This window comes from Hyperoodon ampullatus (genome assembly GCF_949752795.1).
Source record: "Hyperoodon ampullatus genome assembly, chromosome: 7".
In the NCBI taxonomy this organism is placed as follows: domain Eukaryota; kingdom Metazoa; phylum Chordata; class Mammalia; order Artiodactyla; family Ziphiidae; genus Hyperoodon; species Hyperoodon ampullatus.
The window spans coordinates 65,114,585-65,131,601 of record NC_136920.1 but is presented as its reverse complement, the minus strand read 5'-3'; the positions used below and the strand labels follow the sequence as shown (position 1 = coordinate 65,131,601).

The 17,017-nt window shown below is 42.5% G+C and overlaps 1 protein-coding gene across 6 annotated transcripts in view; it reads left to right on the top strand.

Moving 5' to 3' along the window:
• Positions 1-16,763, top strand: part of SBF2 (SET binding factor 2) — a gene marked incomplete at its 3' end in the record, with an annotated part of 467,309 nt that extends 450,546 nt beyond the window's left edge. For all 6 annotated transcript variants that reach the window (XM_079707414.1, XM_079707413.1, XM_079707411.1 and 3 more), the window contains 8 exons: positions 5,314-5,440; positions 7,565-7,692; positions 8,866-9,099; positions 10,190-10,294; positions 11,710-11,903; positions 12,819-12,906; positions 15,518-15,649; positions 16,665-16,763. In XM_079707414.1, the coding sequence (XP_079563540.1) occupies positions 5,314-5,440; positions 7,565-7,692; positions 8,866-9,099; positions 10,190-10,294; positions 11,710-11,903; positions 12,819-12,906; positions 15,518-15,649; positions 16,665-16,763 (1,107 nt within the window). The remainder of the gene's footprint in view (positions 1-5,313; positions 5,441-7,564; positions 7,693-8,865; positions 9,100-10,189; positions 10,295-11,709; positions 11,904-12,818; positions 12,907-15,517; positions 15,650-16,664) is intronic.
• Between the last annotated feature and the right edge of the window lie 254 nt (positions 16,764-17,017).

Sequence of the window (17,017 nt, the reverse complement as noted above, 5' to 3'; positions counted from 1 at the left end):
TATATATATAAAATGGAACCACTTTGCCGTACACCAGAAACTAATACAACATTGAAAATCAGCTATATTTCAATAAAAAAATTTTAATTAAAAAAATTTAAAGCAATAGGTAGAGAAAGACTAATCTTTTCAACAAATGGTACCAGACAATTGGATTTCCAGATGCAAAAAAAAATTAACTTCGACCCATCCTTGCATCAATATAAAAATTAATTCAAAAGGGATCATAGATCTTAAATATAAGATCTACTATAAAACTTCTAGAAGAAAACATAGGAAGAAATCCTTGTGATCTTGGGTTATTAGGCAAGGATATCTTAGATTCAACACCAAAAGCATCATCCATAAAAGAAAAAATTGATAAATTAGACTTCGTCAAAATTAAAACCTTGTGTTCTTCAAAAATCACTGTTATGAAAATGAAAAGACAAATCACAGAGTGGGAGAAAACATTTGCAAGTCATGTCTGCTGGAGGACTCGTATCCAGAATATATAAAGAATTCTCAAAACAATGTATAAGAAACAACCAACCTATTTTTTTTAATGGCAAAACATTTATACTGACTTCATCAAAGATACATAGTTGAAAAATTAGCACATGAAGATACTTGACATCATTTATCATTAGGAAATGCAACTTAAAATCAAAATAGGATATTACTAAATACCTATTTTAATGACTAAAATTTTAAAACTGACCACCCCAAGTGTTAGCAAGGATGTGGAAGAACTGGAACTTTCTAACACTGCTGGTGGGAATATAAAATTATACCATTGTTTGAGAAAACAGTTCTTAAAAACTTAAACATACCTACCTACCAGGTGATTCAGCATTCCATTCCTAGGCAGTTACACAAGAGAAATGAAGTCCTTATGCCCATAAAAACACTCATACATAACTGTTCACAACAACATTATATGTAATAACCAAAAATCTAGAAGCAACCCAATGTCCATCCACAGGTGAGTGAATAAACAAATTGTGGTATATCCATGCAGTAGAATACTACTTAACTGTAGAAAGGAATTTACTACTGCTAACCCAACAACATGCATGCATCTCAAATAATTATGCTTAGTGAAAGAAGGCATACAAAAAAAAGTACATACTTATGATTCCATTTATATAAAGTTCTAGTAAATGCAAATTAATCTGTAATGACAAAAAGCAAATCAGTCATTGCTTGCAGAGGAGGGTGCAGGAAGATGCAAAAGGAGCCCAAGGAAACTTTTGGGAGTTATGGATGATATGTTCACTATGTCGATTGTGGTGATGATTTCACAGATGTGTGGAGATGTCAGAAGGTATCAAATTGTACACTTTAAATATATGCAGCTTATTGTATGTCAATTATACCTCATTAAAGTTGTTAAAAAAAAATCCTGCGGCTAACAAACCTCTAAACTCTCATGCATTCCCTGTAATAAGTTCTTAGAGGCAGTCTCTTTGGCCTGATCCCATTTCATCTATTAAAACAATACTTAACAGAAGGAGAAGGAAGCACGTGGATTGTGCCTTGTGGAGACCACTGTGGTGGGATACAGCAGAAGAGGCCAGGTGTCCCATTGACGAGGAAAAAAAGCCAATTAACTGGACAAACTGAGTCCCTGGGATGTAGGACTAAATGGTGGAGAAAGCACCAGATTTTGTCTTGTGAATACAGTCAGGTCTTTGTTTCTCATTATGGTAAAAAGACATTTCAGAAAATCCCTTGTATTTCTTAATGTTGGATTCCAAATGTGGTTATCTAGGCATTAATCAACCCAGCATTTGATTCAGGTCAATTTGATTTTTTTTTTCATTGAAGAAATTTTCATATGCTTGTTGCGTAAACTGTTGCTACACAGTAAAAAAAAAAAAAAAAAAAAATTGTTCATACTCCAGTATGGGGACAGACTGTTTTTCTTTCCCCAAGCAGTTAGTAACTGCAGGTGCCATTGTGGCACACAGATGCAGACACTGCTGCCCCCAAGCTCTCACACGTTAATGTTTTCTAAGCACCAATTCCAATTCAAGCAAGGCTGGTGCCAGCGGCCTTGGAGAAGTGTTTAGCTTTTCTAACGTAATTGTGGAGTGCAGGGTTTGTGGTGAGGCCAGTCACTCAGTACCGTGGGCTATGAAAGCATTTTTCCACTTGTAGAGGAGTTTTGCTTCTAGTCCTAGCATCTGATCTCCCTGAAATGCCTGTAAGTTCAACTTAAGGTCGTATTCATTATCATTTCCATTCTACTTTACCTCAGAACTGGGTCATTAAAATTATATTCCTAAGCATATTAAATATCAGAATAATCAAGGAAAGATACAGCTATGTGTGAGGCAAGTGGTTTTTATGGAGAACAGTCATTGAGAGAAATGTTTTGTTATTCTGGAGCTTTGTTTAATAAGTTTTTAAAAGAGTTTTTAGAACTGTCGTGGACTGGGTCAGTGGAAATAGCCCTGAACTCTTCTTCCCCTGGACACAGTGAGCCAAGGGTCTGGACTGTGATTACCAAGGTTTATTCCAAGGGCTGTTGGGGCAAAGTTGTTTCTGGAGCTCACCCCACCCAAGCACATTGCAGATTCTCCTCCCTGAGACTCTCAGATTGGTAGAGAACCAAGTTCTATCCTCTTGGGCCTGTCTCCTTCTTCTGTCCTACCACCCACAATCCAGGTCACCCCCCTCCATCATGTGCGCACCAGCCCCTTGAGGTGGTGCTACTGATTCTGAACCAGGAACCCAGGCTAAAGAGTTTAAGTTCTAAAATGTAGAATATGGTGCACAACCTCGCTATTCAGAGCCACATCCCAGTTGTCTCATGGAAAGCGTTCCTGTCCTGGGGAGACCAGAACCAACTGGAAGGGCAGTGGCTCAGGTCAAGAAAGCAGGTCCACAGTATACAAGCCCATTGCTTGAGAGTCAAACTCTGTTTTAATACATCTTCTTAACATCCATTTTATGTTGTATTACTTATGATCTAACATTTTAGTTCAATGTAAAAGCCAGAAAAAATGTTATAGGAAAAAAAAACCTTTAATCATCACAGAAAACTAGGTTTCTAATCAGATGATAAACATTGATAAAATCGCTGATATCCAGATCATGACTTTAAATTCCCACTGATCTGTTGGGTAATCAACATATTGCACACATGTCTGCTCTGTTTGGCTGACCAAGTGTTGGTCTACATTGCCAAATTAAAACATGGAGAGGAAAGCTGGCTTTTAGACAGCCTGCCTGCAGTACTCATTTGAAACAGCTTTTAAGTAAATACAATTATGATTGGAACTTATCTCAACCAAGCAAAATTCTCTAATTGGTCATGAGAGAGTGAGCAATCCAAAGGTGAGATTGCTGGGTGGACTGGAGAGCGTCACAAGGTCATCAGCCTATCTTCTGCCAACATGAGATGGCTCCATGGAGTCTGCGTACAGGTTGCCCAAAGCACGCTATAGCTCAGTGTGACCGTTCCGGACTCTGCCTTGCTCCCACCCTCCCATGTCATTCCCTCATCCTTATTCCTCTCCCAGGGACCTCACTAAGTTACTGATGGAAAATTAATGTTAAAAGGCATAAGCTCCTCCCCCTTCCCTTGGCACTTGAACGTACCTTTCTTTTTATCTACTCTTCTGTCCCTCCTCATTTTTAAGGCTGTTCCCTGTTTCTGGACCCTTAGCCTCATTCATTCTTGCTTTCCCAGGGCCTTACTCTCTTAGTTATCAGCTCTTTCTCCACAGTTTATTCTCTCTCTATTGGCTCCTTCTACATTGCCCTCAGACAGTCACACATTTCTTTTGTCGGGAAAATGTCTCTTGCTCTCCCCCCAAACCACCACCTTCTCTTCTCATTCCTGTCACTGCCAAACTTCTGTAAGTATAATTTTTCTTATTGTATTACACACTATTACACCACAAATGCCTAGAAAGCAAGAACCACAACTTAATGATAATTTGCACATCAAGTATCTAGCACAGTATAAAGTAGTGAATGAGGCACAACCCGAGGAGCCTAGCAAGCCAGGGTTCAAATGTGGGCTCACTGGTTGCTGTGAATGACCTTGGGTAAATTATTTAATCTTGCTCATCTTCAGCTTCCTCATTTGTAAAGCGGGGGAGGGGAGGGTAATAATTCTCATCTTCACAGGATCTGAATAGACATTTTTCCAAAGACATACAAACGGCCAAAGGTACATGAAAAAGTGTTCATCACTCACTAATCATCAGGAAAGTACAAATCGAAACCACAATGAGACATCACTTCACACCTGTTAGAATAGCTGTTATCAAAAAGACAAGAGGTAACAAGTGTTGGTGAGGATGTGGAGAAAAGGGAACCCTTCTTGGGAATGTAAATTGGTGTAGCCACTGTGGAAAACAATATGGAGGTCCCTCAAAAAGTTCAAAATAGAACTACCGTATGACCCAGCAGTCCCACTTCTGGATATATTAGAGGGAATGAAATCATTATTTCAAAGAGATATCTGTACTTCCACATTCATTGCAGCATTATTCACGATAGCCAAGAAGTGGAAATAATGTAAGTGTCCACCTATAGATGAATGGATAAAGAAAATGTTATATATATAAACATGAGAAATTCATTCAGTCATGAGAAAAAAGGAAATCCTGCCATTTGCAGCAATGTGGATGGAATCTGAGGGCATTATGCTAAGTGAAATAAGTCAGAGAAAGATAAATACTGTATGATCTCACTTATAGGTAGAATCTAAAAAAGCCTTACTCATAGAAACAGAGTAGAATGGTGGTTACCAGGGGTTGTGGGCTGGGGGCGGGGGGATGGAGAGATGTTTGTCTTCCAGGTATAAGAGGAGTAAGTTCTGGAGATCCAATGTACACCATGGCGACTATAGTTAACAAATACTGTATTCTATACTTGAAAGTTGCTAAGAGAGCAGACCTTAAATGTTCTCACCACCACCAAAAAAAAAAAAAAAAGTAATTGTATGAGGTTATGGAGGTGTTAACTAACCCTGTTGTGATAATCATTTCACAATAGATATGTGTATTAAATCATCACATTGTACACCTTAAACTTACACAATGTTATGTCAGTTATATCTAAATAAAGCCAGAAAAAAATAATGCCTATCTTGCAGTGTTGTTATGGAGATTATATGAGATTATGTTTATAAAAAACCCCTAGCATGGTGTCTGGCAAAAGGCTGGTTCCTTTCCGACTTCCACTCATGGTAGGGATTCAGTTGACTGAGTGACGAAATGGTCTCCTGCATACTTCAGGTCAGCACTCAGTGGCATGGTATCCACTTTTTGTTCCATTTGATTCTTATTCTTTTCTTTGCCTTGTGTGTTTCAGGTTCACAACCAGTATCCAACTGAGTTTGAATTCAATCCCTATTACTTAAAGTTCTTGGCTTTCCACTATGTGTCTAATCGCTTTAAAACATTTCTCCTGGATTCAGACTATGAAAGATTAGAGCACGGTACGTGTTTGCATGCCCTTGTTCCATCTTTTTTGTTAGTTTTATGTGTTTTTAATTAAAGACACTAATAAAATAACCACCCCCAAGTGTGGCAAGGCCACTTTAAGGTTTTGCTCTACAAACTAAGAAAGCAGAATGGACATGAATGAGTGAGATTATGTGCTGTGTTAGCTCTTAGGGGCTGCAAGTGGTCATCATGTAGCATCTTTGAAAAGTTAAATCTGCTTATTACTATTTTACTATCTCCAAGCAGCATCACTGTTTGTGGAGAAACACTTGACTCATAGTTTTTCCATCCCTGGTACACTCTGGTAGGTAAGCTGCCTGCCCCTGGAAGCAGTTTGTATAGCAGTTACAGCATGGGCTCTGGAGCAAACAGAATAGTTAAATTTCAGCACTGCCAGTTACCAGCCAAGTACTTTGCAGAGGTTAGGTACCTCTCTGAGTTTCCTCATCTTTAAAATGAGGATAATAATATCACCCACCCCTTTGGGCCAGGATGATCACATTAGGAAATATTTGTAAATTTCTTAGCACAGTTGCTAGCACAAAGTAAGAACTCAACAAATTTTAGACATCGCCATTGTTATTATAATTTTTAATAGCAGTAATAGTTGTAAAGAGCAGATTCTCAAAAGCCAGTCAGCCCCTGTGAAAACGTTTCCCCAAGGGGACTTTTACAATTCTTACTTTTGCTGTTTTTATAGGGAGGGGGGAAGGGGGAGACACATGAGTATTTTTGTTAAGAAGACAAGTAAATAAAGAAAATCAGTATATATTTCCTATTTTCAGTATATTATATATACCTGAATATTCATAAAGAAGGCTCTCTTAATGGCTGAAAATATTTACTAATGTTCTCAGTTTAAAATATGAAAGCAAAGAAATACTGCTTTTCAGTGCATGCTATTAAAATTATCTAGCATGATATTTCATACTTTTGGTAAAGGAGACAGCACTGATGAGACCATTTCCTTTCCTGTTTGTACTTCCAGACCTTTGTTGACTCATAAAATTGTCATTCCACACATCATAATCAGAAACCTTAATTTTTTAAGCACCCGTGTGTTGGGAAGACATTAAGTAAAGCTGGTTACAGTGGACATTAGAGTCACTTGGAGAACTTTTTTAAATGACTGATGTCTGGGGCCTATCCTCAGAGATTCTGATTTAATGGGTCTGAGGTGAGACCTAGGCACTGGGATTTTTTTAAGCCCTTTTTTTTTTTAATGAGTGGACAGGGTTGAGAACTACTCTTCTGCACTCTACAGTTGAAAGGTAGAGAAGAAACATTAATTAGTCTCGGGGGCCCCTCATATTATAGGATTTTGTGCAGCCTTGGGCATGAGACCTACTTTTATGATAAATAAAATGCTTGTTGACTTTTGACTGAATCTTTTCATTCAAAGCAAGACAGCACTGCTACAAGAGGCACCCTTCCTGGCCTTTTAAAGAAATACCTCCTGCCTCACCCTAACACATCTTCCTCTCTATTAAAAATAAAGTGGGCTCATGTGAGTAACAGATTGACTGTTTGAAAGGTACAAATATAGTACCTGAAGTGCCCCGCCTAAATTCAGCTTTTGTGTTTAACTCATCCAAGGATACGGACCACATCCTTCTGACATCCAAAGTCTCCATGACCATGATTTGTGGTATATATAAACTACCAAAGAAAACACTTTAAATAGCTTCATAATAAACAGCCAACAACTTTAAAAAGAAACATAAAATTATGTTTTTAACTGAGTTTCATCAAATCATTTTCCTCCCATTTTCTCTTGAAAAATGTATAGAATGTCTCCTGGCATGGACCTCTTTGAATCTAGATATAGACGCGGGATGTCGATTGGAAGGGAGTCATGCTGTCCTGCTAAATGCTTGGGAAAACTTTATCCCAGGCTTTCCTTCCATTTGGATTTGTTTCCATATAGCTATGAAGTCCATTCCTATCTTTAGCTTTGCAGTCATTTTCTAAGGCTTCTGCACATGCACTGCTGTTTCTAGAGCCGTGTGAAATATTCCATTTTTCATCTGCTACATGCATCATATTTTTAGGCAAACTGTTGATTTATCTGACTTTTGTTTTGCTGATTTTTTGTTTTGGGGGGGGGTGATTTACAGGAACTTTATTTGATGATAAAGGAGACAAGCGTGCCAAAAGAGGAATTTGTATTTGGGAGTGTATCGATAGAATGCACAAGAGGAGTCCCATTTTCTTTAATTATTTATATTCACCAGTGGAAACAGAGGTACAGAAAGAAAGCATTTATGTTTCATTTTTGGAATATTTTGTGTTAAAGTTTTCCTTACTTTTTGAGCATATATAAGCTGTTTAAGCGTTTTATAAACATTCAACTAGGTTTCATACCAGAAGCTATTTAAAAGTTGATACACTATGGGTTTGGGTTATGATGGAATGGAGACTGATACCAAATTCTTGACCACAAAAATTAGAAGCTGGCCCCTGAAACATAGAAAGGATAACTTCAAGAAAGTCAGAGCAAGTCAACTTTCCCTGGGAAGAAAGAACAAACAAAACTTGAAACCTTAGCAGGCCATGTAAGCAGAAAAGATTTCCCTAAGTCCATTTGTACCAAAGCCATGGAAGAACCCCTATGAGAAGCAGGGATGTTTGGAGCCCAGCCCAAGAAGGATGACCTCTCAGGGACAGCCATCCTCTGCCATGCATGTCTGCATGAAATAGGCTCTGCAGTGGAGTAGACCACCGTACTCAGGGGCAAGAAGGCCTGGCCCTGGGCCCCATGCAATAGGACCTCACCCTGGCCTTTCTCCAGATGCACCCTTCTCATGAGGTGAGGTGTATGGGAAACCAAGGTACACGCTTGGATGCCTCTCCTTCATCTAGACCATGCTCTGGCACTTCAAGATTCCTTGCCCAAATTCAAGTTACTCACCAGACCACTTCCCCAAGCCTGTGCCCCAAGCCAGTGAATGTACCCCTGAGCCAAAAGGGCAGCTAAGGAGTAGCTGTTTGGACAGGGAGTAGACAAGAGTTTAGCTGCATGGGCTGGGGTATATACACATGTTCATAAGAGACCCTCAGAATATAGGACAGAGCTGGGTCAAGAGGAGCAGGGCTTTAGGCCAAGAGCTGGGAGCTGGGACCAGCTTTCCCGGTGCCACTACTTCCTGGTGTAGAATTCCCAGGAGTCCAAGAATTCTCAATTGGAGCCTGGCCTTCTAGGCCATTAGGAAGTTATATTTGTCAAGGTAGGAGCATAGAACATATTTTATCTAATAGTTATGTTGATGTATAATGTTTAAATATATAGATATATGGTATTTGAACCTCTATTCATACTTTTTCCCTGGACCCTGCAATGTTAGGGGCTGGCCTGCCAGTAAGCTTGGGGCACTTTGGGGTCAAGATGAAACTATATTTCAGAATTTTCTTTATACAGGCCCTGAAGCCCAATGTAAACGTTTCCAGCCTCAAGAAGTGGGATTACTATGTAGAGGAGACCCTTTCCACAGGGCCTTCATATGACTGGACAATGCTGACCCCTAAGCAGTTCCCCTCCGAAGACTCTGAACTGGCCAGAGGAGCTGGGCCCCAGAGCCAGAGGAGAACAGTGTGGCCATGCTATGATGATGTCAGCTGTGCTCAGCCCGATGCTCTCACCAGCCTTGTCAGTGTAAGTCAGCCATGTGTAGACACACTCCTAGCGCACCAGGGGACCTGGAGGCACATGAGGCCTCAGGAACTGAGCTTAGTTAAGACTGGTTCACCAGCTCCTGGACATAGCTCTCCTTACTTTGGGTTAGCATTCTAGCTAGCACTACAGGAGTATGAGGACACCAGATTTGCTCCCATGGATCAGTGGGGAACCAGGCTCAGGTACTGGCAAAGAGTCTCAGTAAAAGTGAGCTTTTCAGCGTTAGAAGGAAGCATTCGAGTAAATGGAGCAATTTTGCAGCTTCGCAGCTGTTTTAGCTGGCCAAGCAGCCTGAGTCAGGCCTGGGTAATGGCTTTTGTGGGTGCCTTACTTCCTCTGGTCAGAAGTGTGGGTAGCTGATGGCCTGATGGGAGCACCGCCAACCATCTTCTACAAGGAATATTTTGGAGTGAAGCCATCCTGGCAGTAGCCACCCTGATGAGAACAGCAGCCCTGAGGAAAGGGTTTGAGCCCAGATTTGGGCCAAACAGTTCCTGAAGAGTCTTCTCCGTCCAGTTTCCTGACCAGGAGGAGCGCGCTTCAGTGAAAACACTGTCACAGAGGCTGCTGCTCTGCTCTGCAGCTTCCCTGTCTGAAGGAAACTCCATTCCTTGGGCATTTCTTGGTTCATTCTTTCTACATCTGGTTTGAATCATCAGAGTTGAGGGGTTCCTCTGTCAAGGACAGACTTCTCATATACCTCAGCTATTACAGTTTGGACACCAGCCCAGTGCTTGACCTTTTGCTGTGGCCATCAGAGGTCCTATGGGCTGGCCAAGGGTGAAGGTGTTGGGGATATTTATTTCACCTCTCTATTTAAGCCATCTGTACAAAAAAAGGCCCGGTTACAGATCCTAATAAATCATCTTTGCCACAACGCATCACACCAGCTAGAGCTCCCACCTCTATTCCTGGCTTGGGAGACTTCTGAGGCCCCATGCTTACCATGGTTTTTCACTGCCCTCTGGCCATGCTGTTCATCTAGTACAGAGGGGGTGTGGCTCTGGGGAACATCCTGATTTCTATGAAATACTTATCTGTCAGAAAACCCCTTCTAATTACTTTGCAGGAAATTGAAAGACTGGAGCATAAATTGAACCAAACAGCTGAGAAGTGGCAGCAGCTATGGGAACGGGTAACTGTGGACCTTAAAGAAGAGCCCAGAGCAGACCGTGTGAGTTGGCAAAGCCCTTTGAAGAGCTACTTCTGAGCTTCTGGAGGGCGCTAGGTCAGGTGGGGCCTCTGCCACAGGTAATTCAGGAGGTTTATGGCCAAAGGGAGGGTCATGCCCTGAGGGTCCAGGGCAGAAAGCTCCAGATGACTGGGTACTTCCTGAGTGTCTCGCTTTACCACAATGACATAATACTTATGTTCCAGGGCCCTGTATCCAGGGGAAATTACTGGGTTCTTTTCTATCTCAGCGCCTCTGTGGTTTCAGCTGATCTTCTACCACATGAGGGAGGAGGGGAATGCCAAGACCTTATTTGCGCCAGAGAAATAATCAGAGAAAATGAAATGTTTTAAATGAGCAAAATATGCTGCTTTCTGTTGTTCACACCCCCTTTTTGTTTCTGAATTAAGGAACATTTATCGTAAAAATAGTTTAAAACCAAATACTCTTGTTTTCTGCTTCTCACAGCCCCTTCACCTGTAGTATGTGGAAGGGCTGTGCTGAGCACCATCCACACTTTGCATTCTGTTAACCCACAGTGAGGGAGTGGTGTCTCAGCTCAGGCATGCTGGGACAGGCTCAGATCACACAGCTGATATGTGGGGCGGCCACCAGTCAAACCCACATCAGATTGACTCCAAGTGCAACAGAAGGGAAGTTAGGACAGATGAGTGTTCTGAAGAGCACTTCAGGAAAGAAGAGGTCGGCAGGGTCAGATGTCACAGAGGAGTCAAGGAGCAGGGAGTGTAGAAGAAAGCCTCCAGTGTGGTAAGAAGGGGTCCTTGGGGGCCTTCTCTTGCCTTCAGATGGCAACTCAGGAGCTGTTATCAGACAGGCCACAGGTAGGTGATGTCTTACTGCTTTTTTTCTCAGAAGAATAAAATAGTTTCTTAATTTTTTTTTCTGATTATGAAAGTGAGATATGTGTATTCCTTTAAATAAGACAATACACAGAAAGTTATGAAATAGACAGAAATCACCCAAAGTTTATAACCTAGAAATAAACCACTATGCCATCAAACTTGAGTTATAATTCTAAACACACATATAAAAGGGATTTACTATACATGCAGTTTTAAAAACCTGCATTTTTTTTTTTACTTAATATGTGGCATACATGGCCTTCAGTTTCTCACTGTATGTAAATCAGCATCATTTTTAGTGGCTGTCTAGAAGTCCATTGTATGAAAATACCTTTTTTTTTAAGCAGTTGCATAATGATAGACATTTAGGTGGTTTCTAGTTTTCTGCTAGTTTCCTAAAAAAATTCCAGGATAAACATCTTTTTATATATATTTTACATATACATATATATGGTCCAGTTTTTTCCTTGAGGTAAATTTTTAGAAGTGAAATTATCGGATCAGTTGCTTAAAGTCTTTGGAAAGCTTTCCTAGCTCCTGTTCTGTCTTTTTCAGCCCCAGAGACACCCTTTGGGCTCCCCAGGGATTGTGTCTACCAACCTCCCTTCCTATCAGAAGAGGTCTCTGCTGCATCTCCCAGACAGCAGCATGGGGGAGGAACAGAACGCCAGCATCTCCCCATCCAACGGAGTGGACCGGAGAGCAGCCACGCTGTACAGCCAGTACACGTCCAAGAATGATGAAAACAGGTTGACATTGCTGAGCCCTGCCGGGTGTACTGAAAAGGCTCTCCCCACCCTGCCCTGGGCCACACCACAGGCCCTTTAATAAGCTAGGCCTGTGCCGTGCTGCCTTCTGTAAACTTAAAATGGATCCGCTTTAATCCTTTGTCTCTGTTTTAAATGCGTTAGATGGTTCTTGGAAGAGGAAAAGTCAAAATTACAACTAAAATAATGCCAAGAGGTTGTAGTTATTTGTGGCGGGTCCTGATTGCTATTGTCTCATGTCTGCCAGATCTCTTGAGGGAATATGTGTTAGTGAGCACTTTTTCAGGGGCAAACTTCAGAAATCCAGCGCATGCTAGCTCAAGCAGAAAGGAATTTACTCACATAAACTGGGAAGGCCAAGGATGTGCCAGTTTCTCACACAGCATCTTCAAGCTTCTGTTGTTTGCCAGCTCTGCTTTCTCCTGTGGGCTGCATCTACCCCAACATGGTATAAAAAATGTCTACTGGGCTTCCCTGGTGGCGCAGTGGTTTAGAGTCCGCCTGCCGATGCAGGGGACACGGGTTCATGCCCTGGTCCGGGAAGATCCCACATGCCGCGGAGCGGCTGGGCCCGTGAGCCATGGCCGCTGAGCCTGCGCGTCCAGAGCCTGTGCTCTGCAACCAGAGAGGCCGCAGCAGTGAGAGGCCTGCGTACCGCAAAAAAAAAAAAAAAAAAAATGGCTACTGAGAGCTCCAAACCTCACAAGTTTGGTAATTCCAGCAGAAAGAGGCAGCCTTTCCCCAAAGGTCTAATAGAAAAATTCTAGGGGGAGCTCTGATCTTTTTTGGACCATCGGGGGGAAATAGAGGCTTGACCAACAAAAACAACAGATATCCCCTTTACAGCACTTTTTAAATGAAAAATTAAATTAACTGCTATGTCATCATTATTTCTAGGTCCTTTGAGGGAACGCTCTACAAAAGAGGGGCTTTGCTGAAAGGTTGGAAGCCCCGCTGGTTCGTTTTGGATGTAACAAAACATCAGGTAATAAATACCATCACAGCCTATAGAAATCACTTCTCCCTAGGCTAGGCTCAGTCCCCGGCTGTTGTGTGACTCTCAGCAGAAAGGCACAGCCTTCATGTACAGAATGCTTTCCTAAGGCCTCTCATATGCTGCCTGAGGCTCCTCCATGGACCCAGTGAGGAGCAGTAGTCCTGAGACTGAGCGCAGCAGCCTTCTGAGAGAGTGCAGGTGTGTGCAGGCAGAGGCAGTGACTGCTGAGCCCAGAGCATTACGAGCAATAGAACTCTGCTTTTTAACGCTCATGTTATCTCCTGCTGTCTGCTCTTAAAACCCAGGCCAAGAGAGGACCTGAGGTTTTCAGCTTGTTGCATACCACATGCACATACAGAACCCGTGCCTATGAATACTCCCCAGAATACAGATTACCTTCATCTTTGCAGCATAACACATCCATTCAAAATCGAGGGTGTTCCTTTATTCAACAAACATTTATTGCACACTTTATCTGTGCCCATCACCGTACTTGGTACTAAAGAAGGCATCATTATCCCTCAAAGGTGACAGCAACAGAGGATGGAGGGAGCCCTGAAATAGGCAGAAGGGGATGTGCCCACCCAAGCCTGAAATCCACAGTGGGCAAGTACTAGGCTGGACCTCCCAGACCACGCTGGGAAGTCTTTTCCCCACTGCTAGGTTCTTTGCTGTGGCTACAGCACCCCGCACCATCCTGAGTGTCAGAATCTTTGCTCCAGTGATCTTGGTTGGGGTGGAACCCAGCCCTTCCGCACCCTTCACTAGTGAGACTCGCATGGTCTCCCACGTTCTGACCACAGACCTCACTCTACCTTGGAACTGACCAGTCAGCCTTGAGCAGCTTCTCAGTGCATTTGTGTCCAACATGGAGTCTGTTCAGAAAGATACGGACTGTTACGCCAGTACAGTGCTCTTGCTGGACCTGCACCTAGATGACTCCTGACAGATGAATACTTTGCATGGGGACCCCCTCTGCTCAAGGAGTTTCATAAAGGTTACACAGAATCTTTGTAGAAGAACATAGAGAAGTTTTTACAGATATGCAGTGGAAGCCCGTTTTAGGGGGCTGGACTTTAAACAACATTGTCTCTGAAACCATAGAGCCTACACTGTGTAGAAAAGTTCCATTAAATCACTAAATATAACAGGAGAATGTCATAATTTTTCTATAATTTACAATTACATCAAATTATATTTGCATTCTTGCCAGTCTTTTAGATTTCTTTAACACGAAAGGTATATGGTTTTTCTGTTCAGTCCTACTCATACTATGCCTGAAGGGAGAGGCAGAGAAAAGTCTGAGGCCAGAACCACAGAGACGGAGGCGCCAAACACATCCCTGCCGTGTAGATTATAGAGGGTGAAGTCCAGACTAACTTCGTTAAGAGTGATGTCCAGTCCTTCCACACAGTAACACTCAAATGTTGAGCTATTTATTGTTTTTCAAAAGTCATTTTATATCTACATGCTATTTGGAAACTTGTTTTTTAAATATAAGATAGCTTGAACATATTTTCCTACCAGTTCATAATAGATCTTAACATTTTTGAAATGTTGTATAGAATTCCTTATTATTGATGTACCATCATTTAATTAACCAACACCCTATTGCCAGATATCTTTTCAATTGTTAGCTAATAAAGGCAGTGCTGAAGGAAACCTCTTTATAGGTGTGTCTTTGCATGCTTGTGGGAGTGTTTCTGTAGGATAAATTTCTAGAGGTGAGAAAGGTGTATCAATAGGTATAAACATTTTAAATTTTAGTTCATATTGCCAAATTGTCCTCTAAAAGGCTTCTGACTAATTATATCCCCACTAACAGTGTTTGAGAATACCTAGTGCCGGGCTTCCCTGGTGGCGCAGTGGTTGGGAGTCCGCCTGCCGATGCAGGGGACACGGGTTCGTGCCCCGGTCTGGGAAGATCCCACATGCCGCGGAGCGGCTGGGCCCGTGAGCCATGGCCACTGAGCCTGTGCTCCGGAGCCTGTGCTCCGCAGGGGGAGAGGCCACAACAGTGAGAGGCCCGCCTACCGCAAAAAAAAAAAAAAAAAAAAAAAAAAAGAGAATACCTAGTGCCTTCCATTCAACCTGAATATTGTCAGGCATTTTAATATTTCTTAATCTAAGTGAAAAGTGAAATCTCATTGATTTCATTTACTTTTCTTTGATCAGGTAGATTGTTCATCTTCTCAGATGTTTATAGGTCACTCACATTTCTTCTGTGACTTGCCTGTTGAAATCCTTTGACCATTTTTCTATTAGATTATCTTTTCCTTCTCAATTCTAGGAATTCGGTATATATTCTAAACATTAACCCTTTTTCATATGTTACATATATATATTTTTTACAGTTGTTAGTTGACTTTTTCTATGTGTAATACATTTATTTGTTCAGATTTCAAAAAATATGTCTTTTTCCACCTTTCTCCCAGCTGTCTAATTCCTCTTCGTAGAAGCAACCAGCGTTTTTAACTTCTTGTCTATTCTTTCAGGCATAGTTTAGCAAGATGTGGGAAAGTATTCAAATACATCTTGAAAAGCCATGCTGTTTTCCCTTTCTGTGTCTCTTATACCCCATGTATCTTTTTGGTTCCAGCTGCGATACTATGACTCGGGTGAAGACACAAGCTGTAAAGGCCACATTGATCTGGCTGAGGTAGAAATGGTCATCCCTGCTGGCCCCAGCATGGGAGCCCCAAAGCACACGAGTGACAAGGCTTTCTTTGATGTAAGTCGATCTTGCCTTTTCTTGGCTCTCTTTGCACGTGATCCCTTACAATCCATCCACCTCCAAGAATCAGGGGGCCTCAGAGCAATTGGTGGTAACTGCACATGGGTCACAGACCCACCCCGGCTGTGGGAATTGCTACAGAGCTTGAACCCAGCACTCTTCATCCCCAAACCTGACCTCTCCCTGCTGTCCACATGTCTCAGAAAGGCTGCACATCACTTTGCACAAAAGACTCCTTTAAAAGGTATCCAACTACACGTGGAAGCAGATGAACTCCTTGTTAAATACTGTTAGTTATTCACTCACCACCTACTGTCGAGAACAGATATTACTTCCCTTTGTATCCATTGATCTTCATGCTTGATCATCCACAAAAAAACATCCTTAGTCACACATGATGACTGTCTGCCCTAACATCTTCAGCAGTCCTTAGGTGGGCCTTGGGGCATTTTATGGGCCACATGATAGGGACTTATCTAATCCCCAGAGCCAAGCAGGACTTCATATGGAACACAGGTCATACTCTAGGGCCCTGCTCAGGCTATGAAGCCATTTCCCTGACTCTGGGCTGCCAGTGTGGCCCCAACTGAAGACTTAGAGAAGGGGATGGAAAGGGGACATGAAAGCCAACCCCATCATGGTGTGGATGAAGCTCGGCCTTCCTGGCGCCTGTGCTGCACTGGTGCAGTGTGTGGGCGGGGCCAGAGACTCCAGCCATTCCTGACCCTCTTCCTCAGTCAAGGAAGGCCCCGGGAAGATGCAAGGTCAGGCTTTCCTAGTGTGTCTCTCTTCTCTGCCAGGCCCTTCTGTTGACATCCCCCTTGACTCTGGGGGCCAGGAAAGTATAATGACTCTAAAGGCAATGACAGTATGATAGTGGGAGGCAGAGAAAATAACAGAGGTTCTGGGGCAGAACGGAAAGGGAAGGTCACAGGGATTTATTTGCTCACTTGCCCAAAGCCATAGACTAGCCCTGCCCTTCATCTCTGGTTCTCTTCATTTGATTTTATAGCTCAAGACCAGCAAACGTGTGTATAACTTCTGTGCCCAGGATGGACAGAGTGCCCAGCAGTGGATGGACAGGATCCAGAGCTGTATATCTGACGCCTGATGCCCATGGTCAACCCAAACAGAAGAGGGAGGAGGGGCTTGTGCTGCCAGATAGGAAAGAAGTGTGTGAGTCCTTGAGGAGCTGACAGCTTCCTGCTGGTTCTGATCAGTCATCCTAGGGCCTAAGGTTCTCCTACCCAGACTTACCCATTCCCCTCTTTTAGCAGTTGCTAAGTCTGCTTAGCCTGAGTAGATGTGTTACACAGGTCTGGTCAAGAGCCCTAGGCCCTCCCTGTATCTTGCACTAGGTTGTTC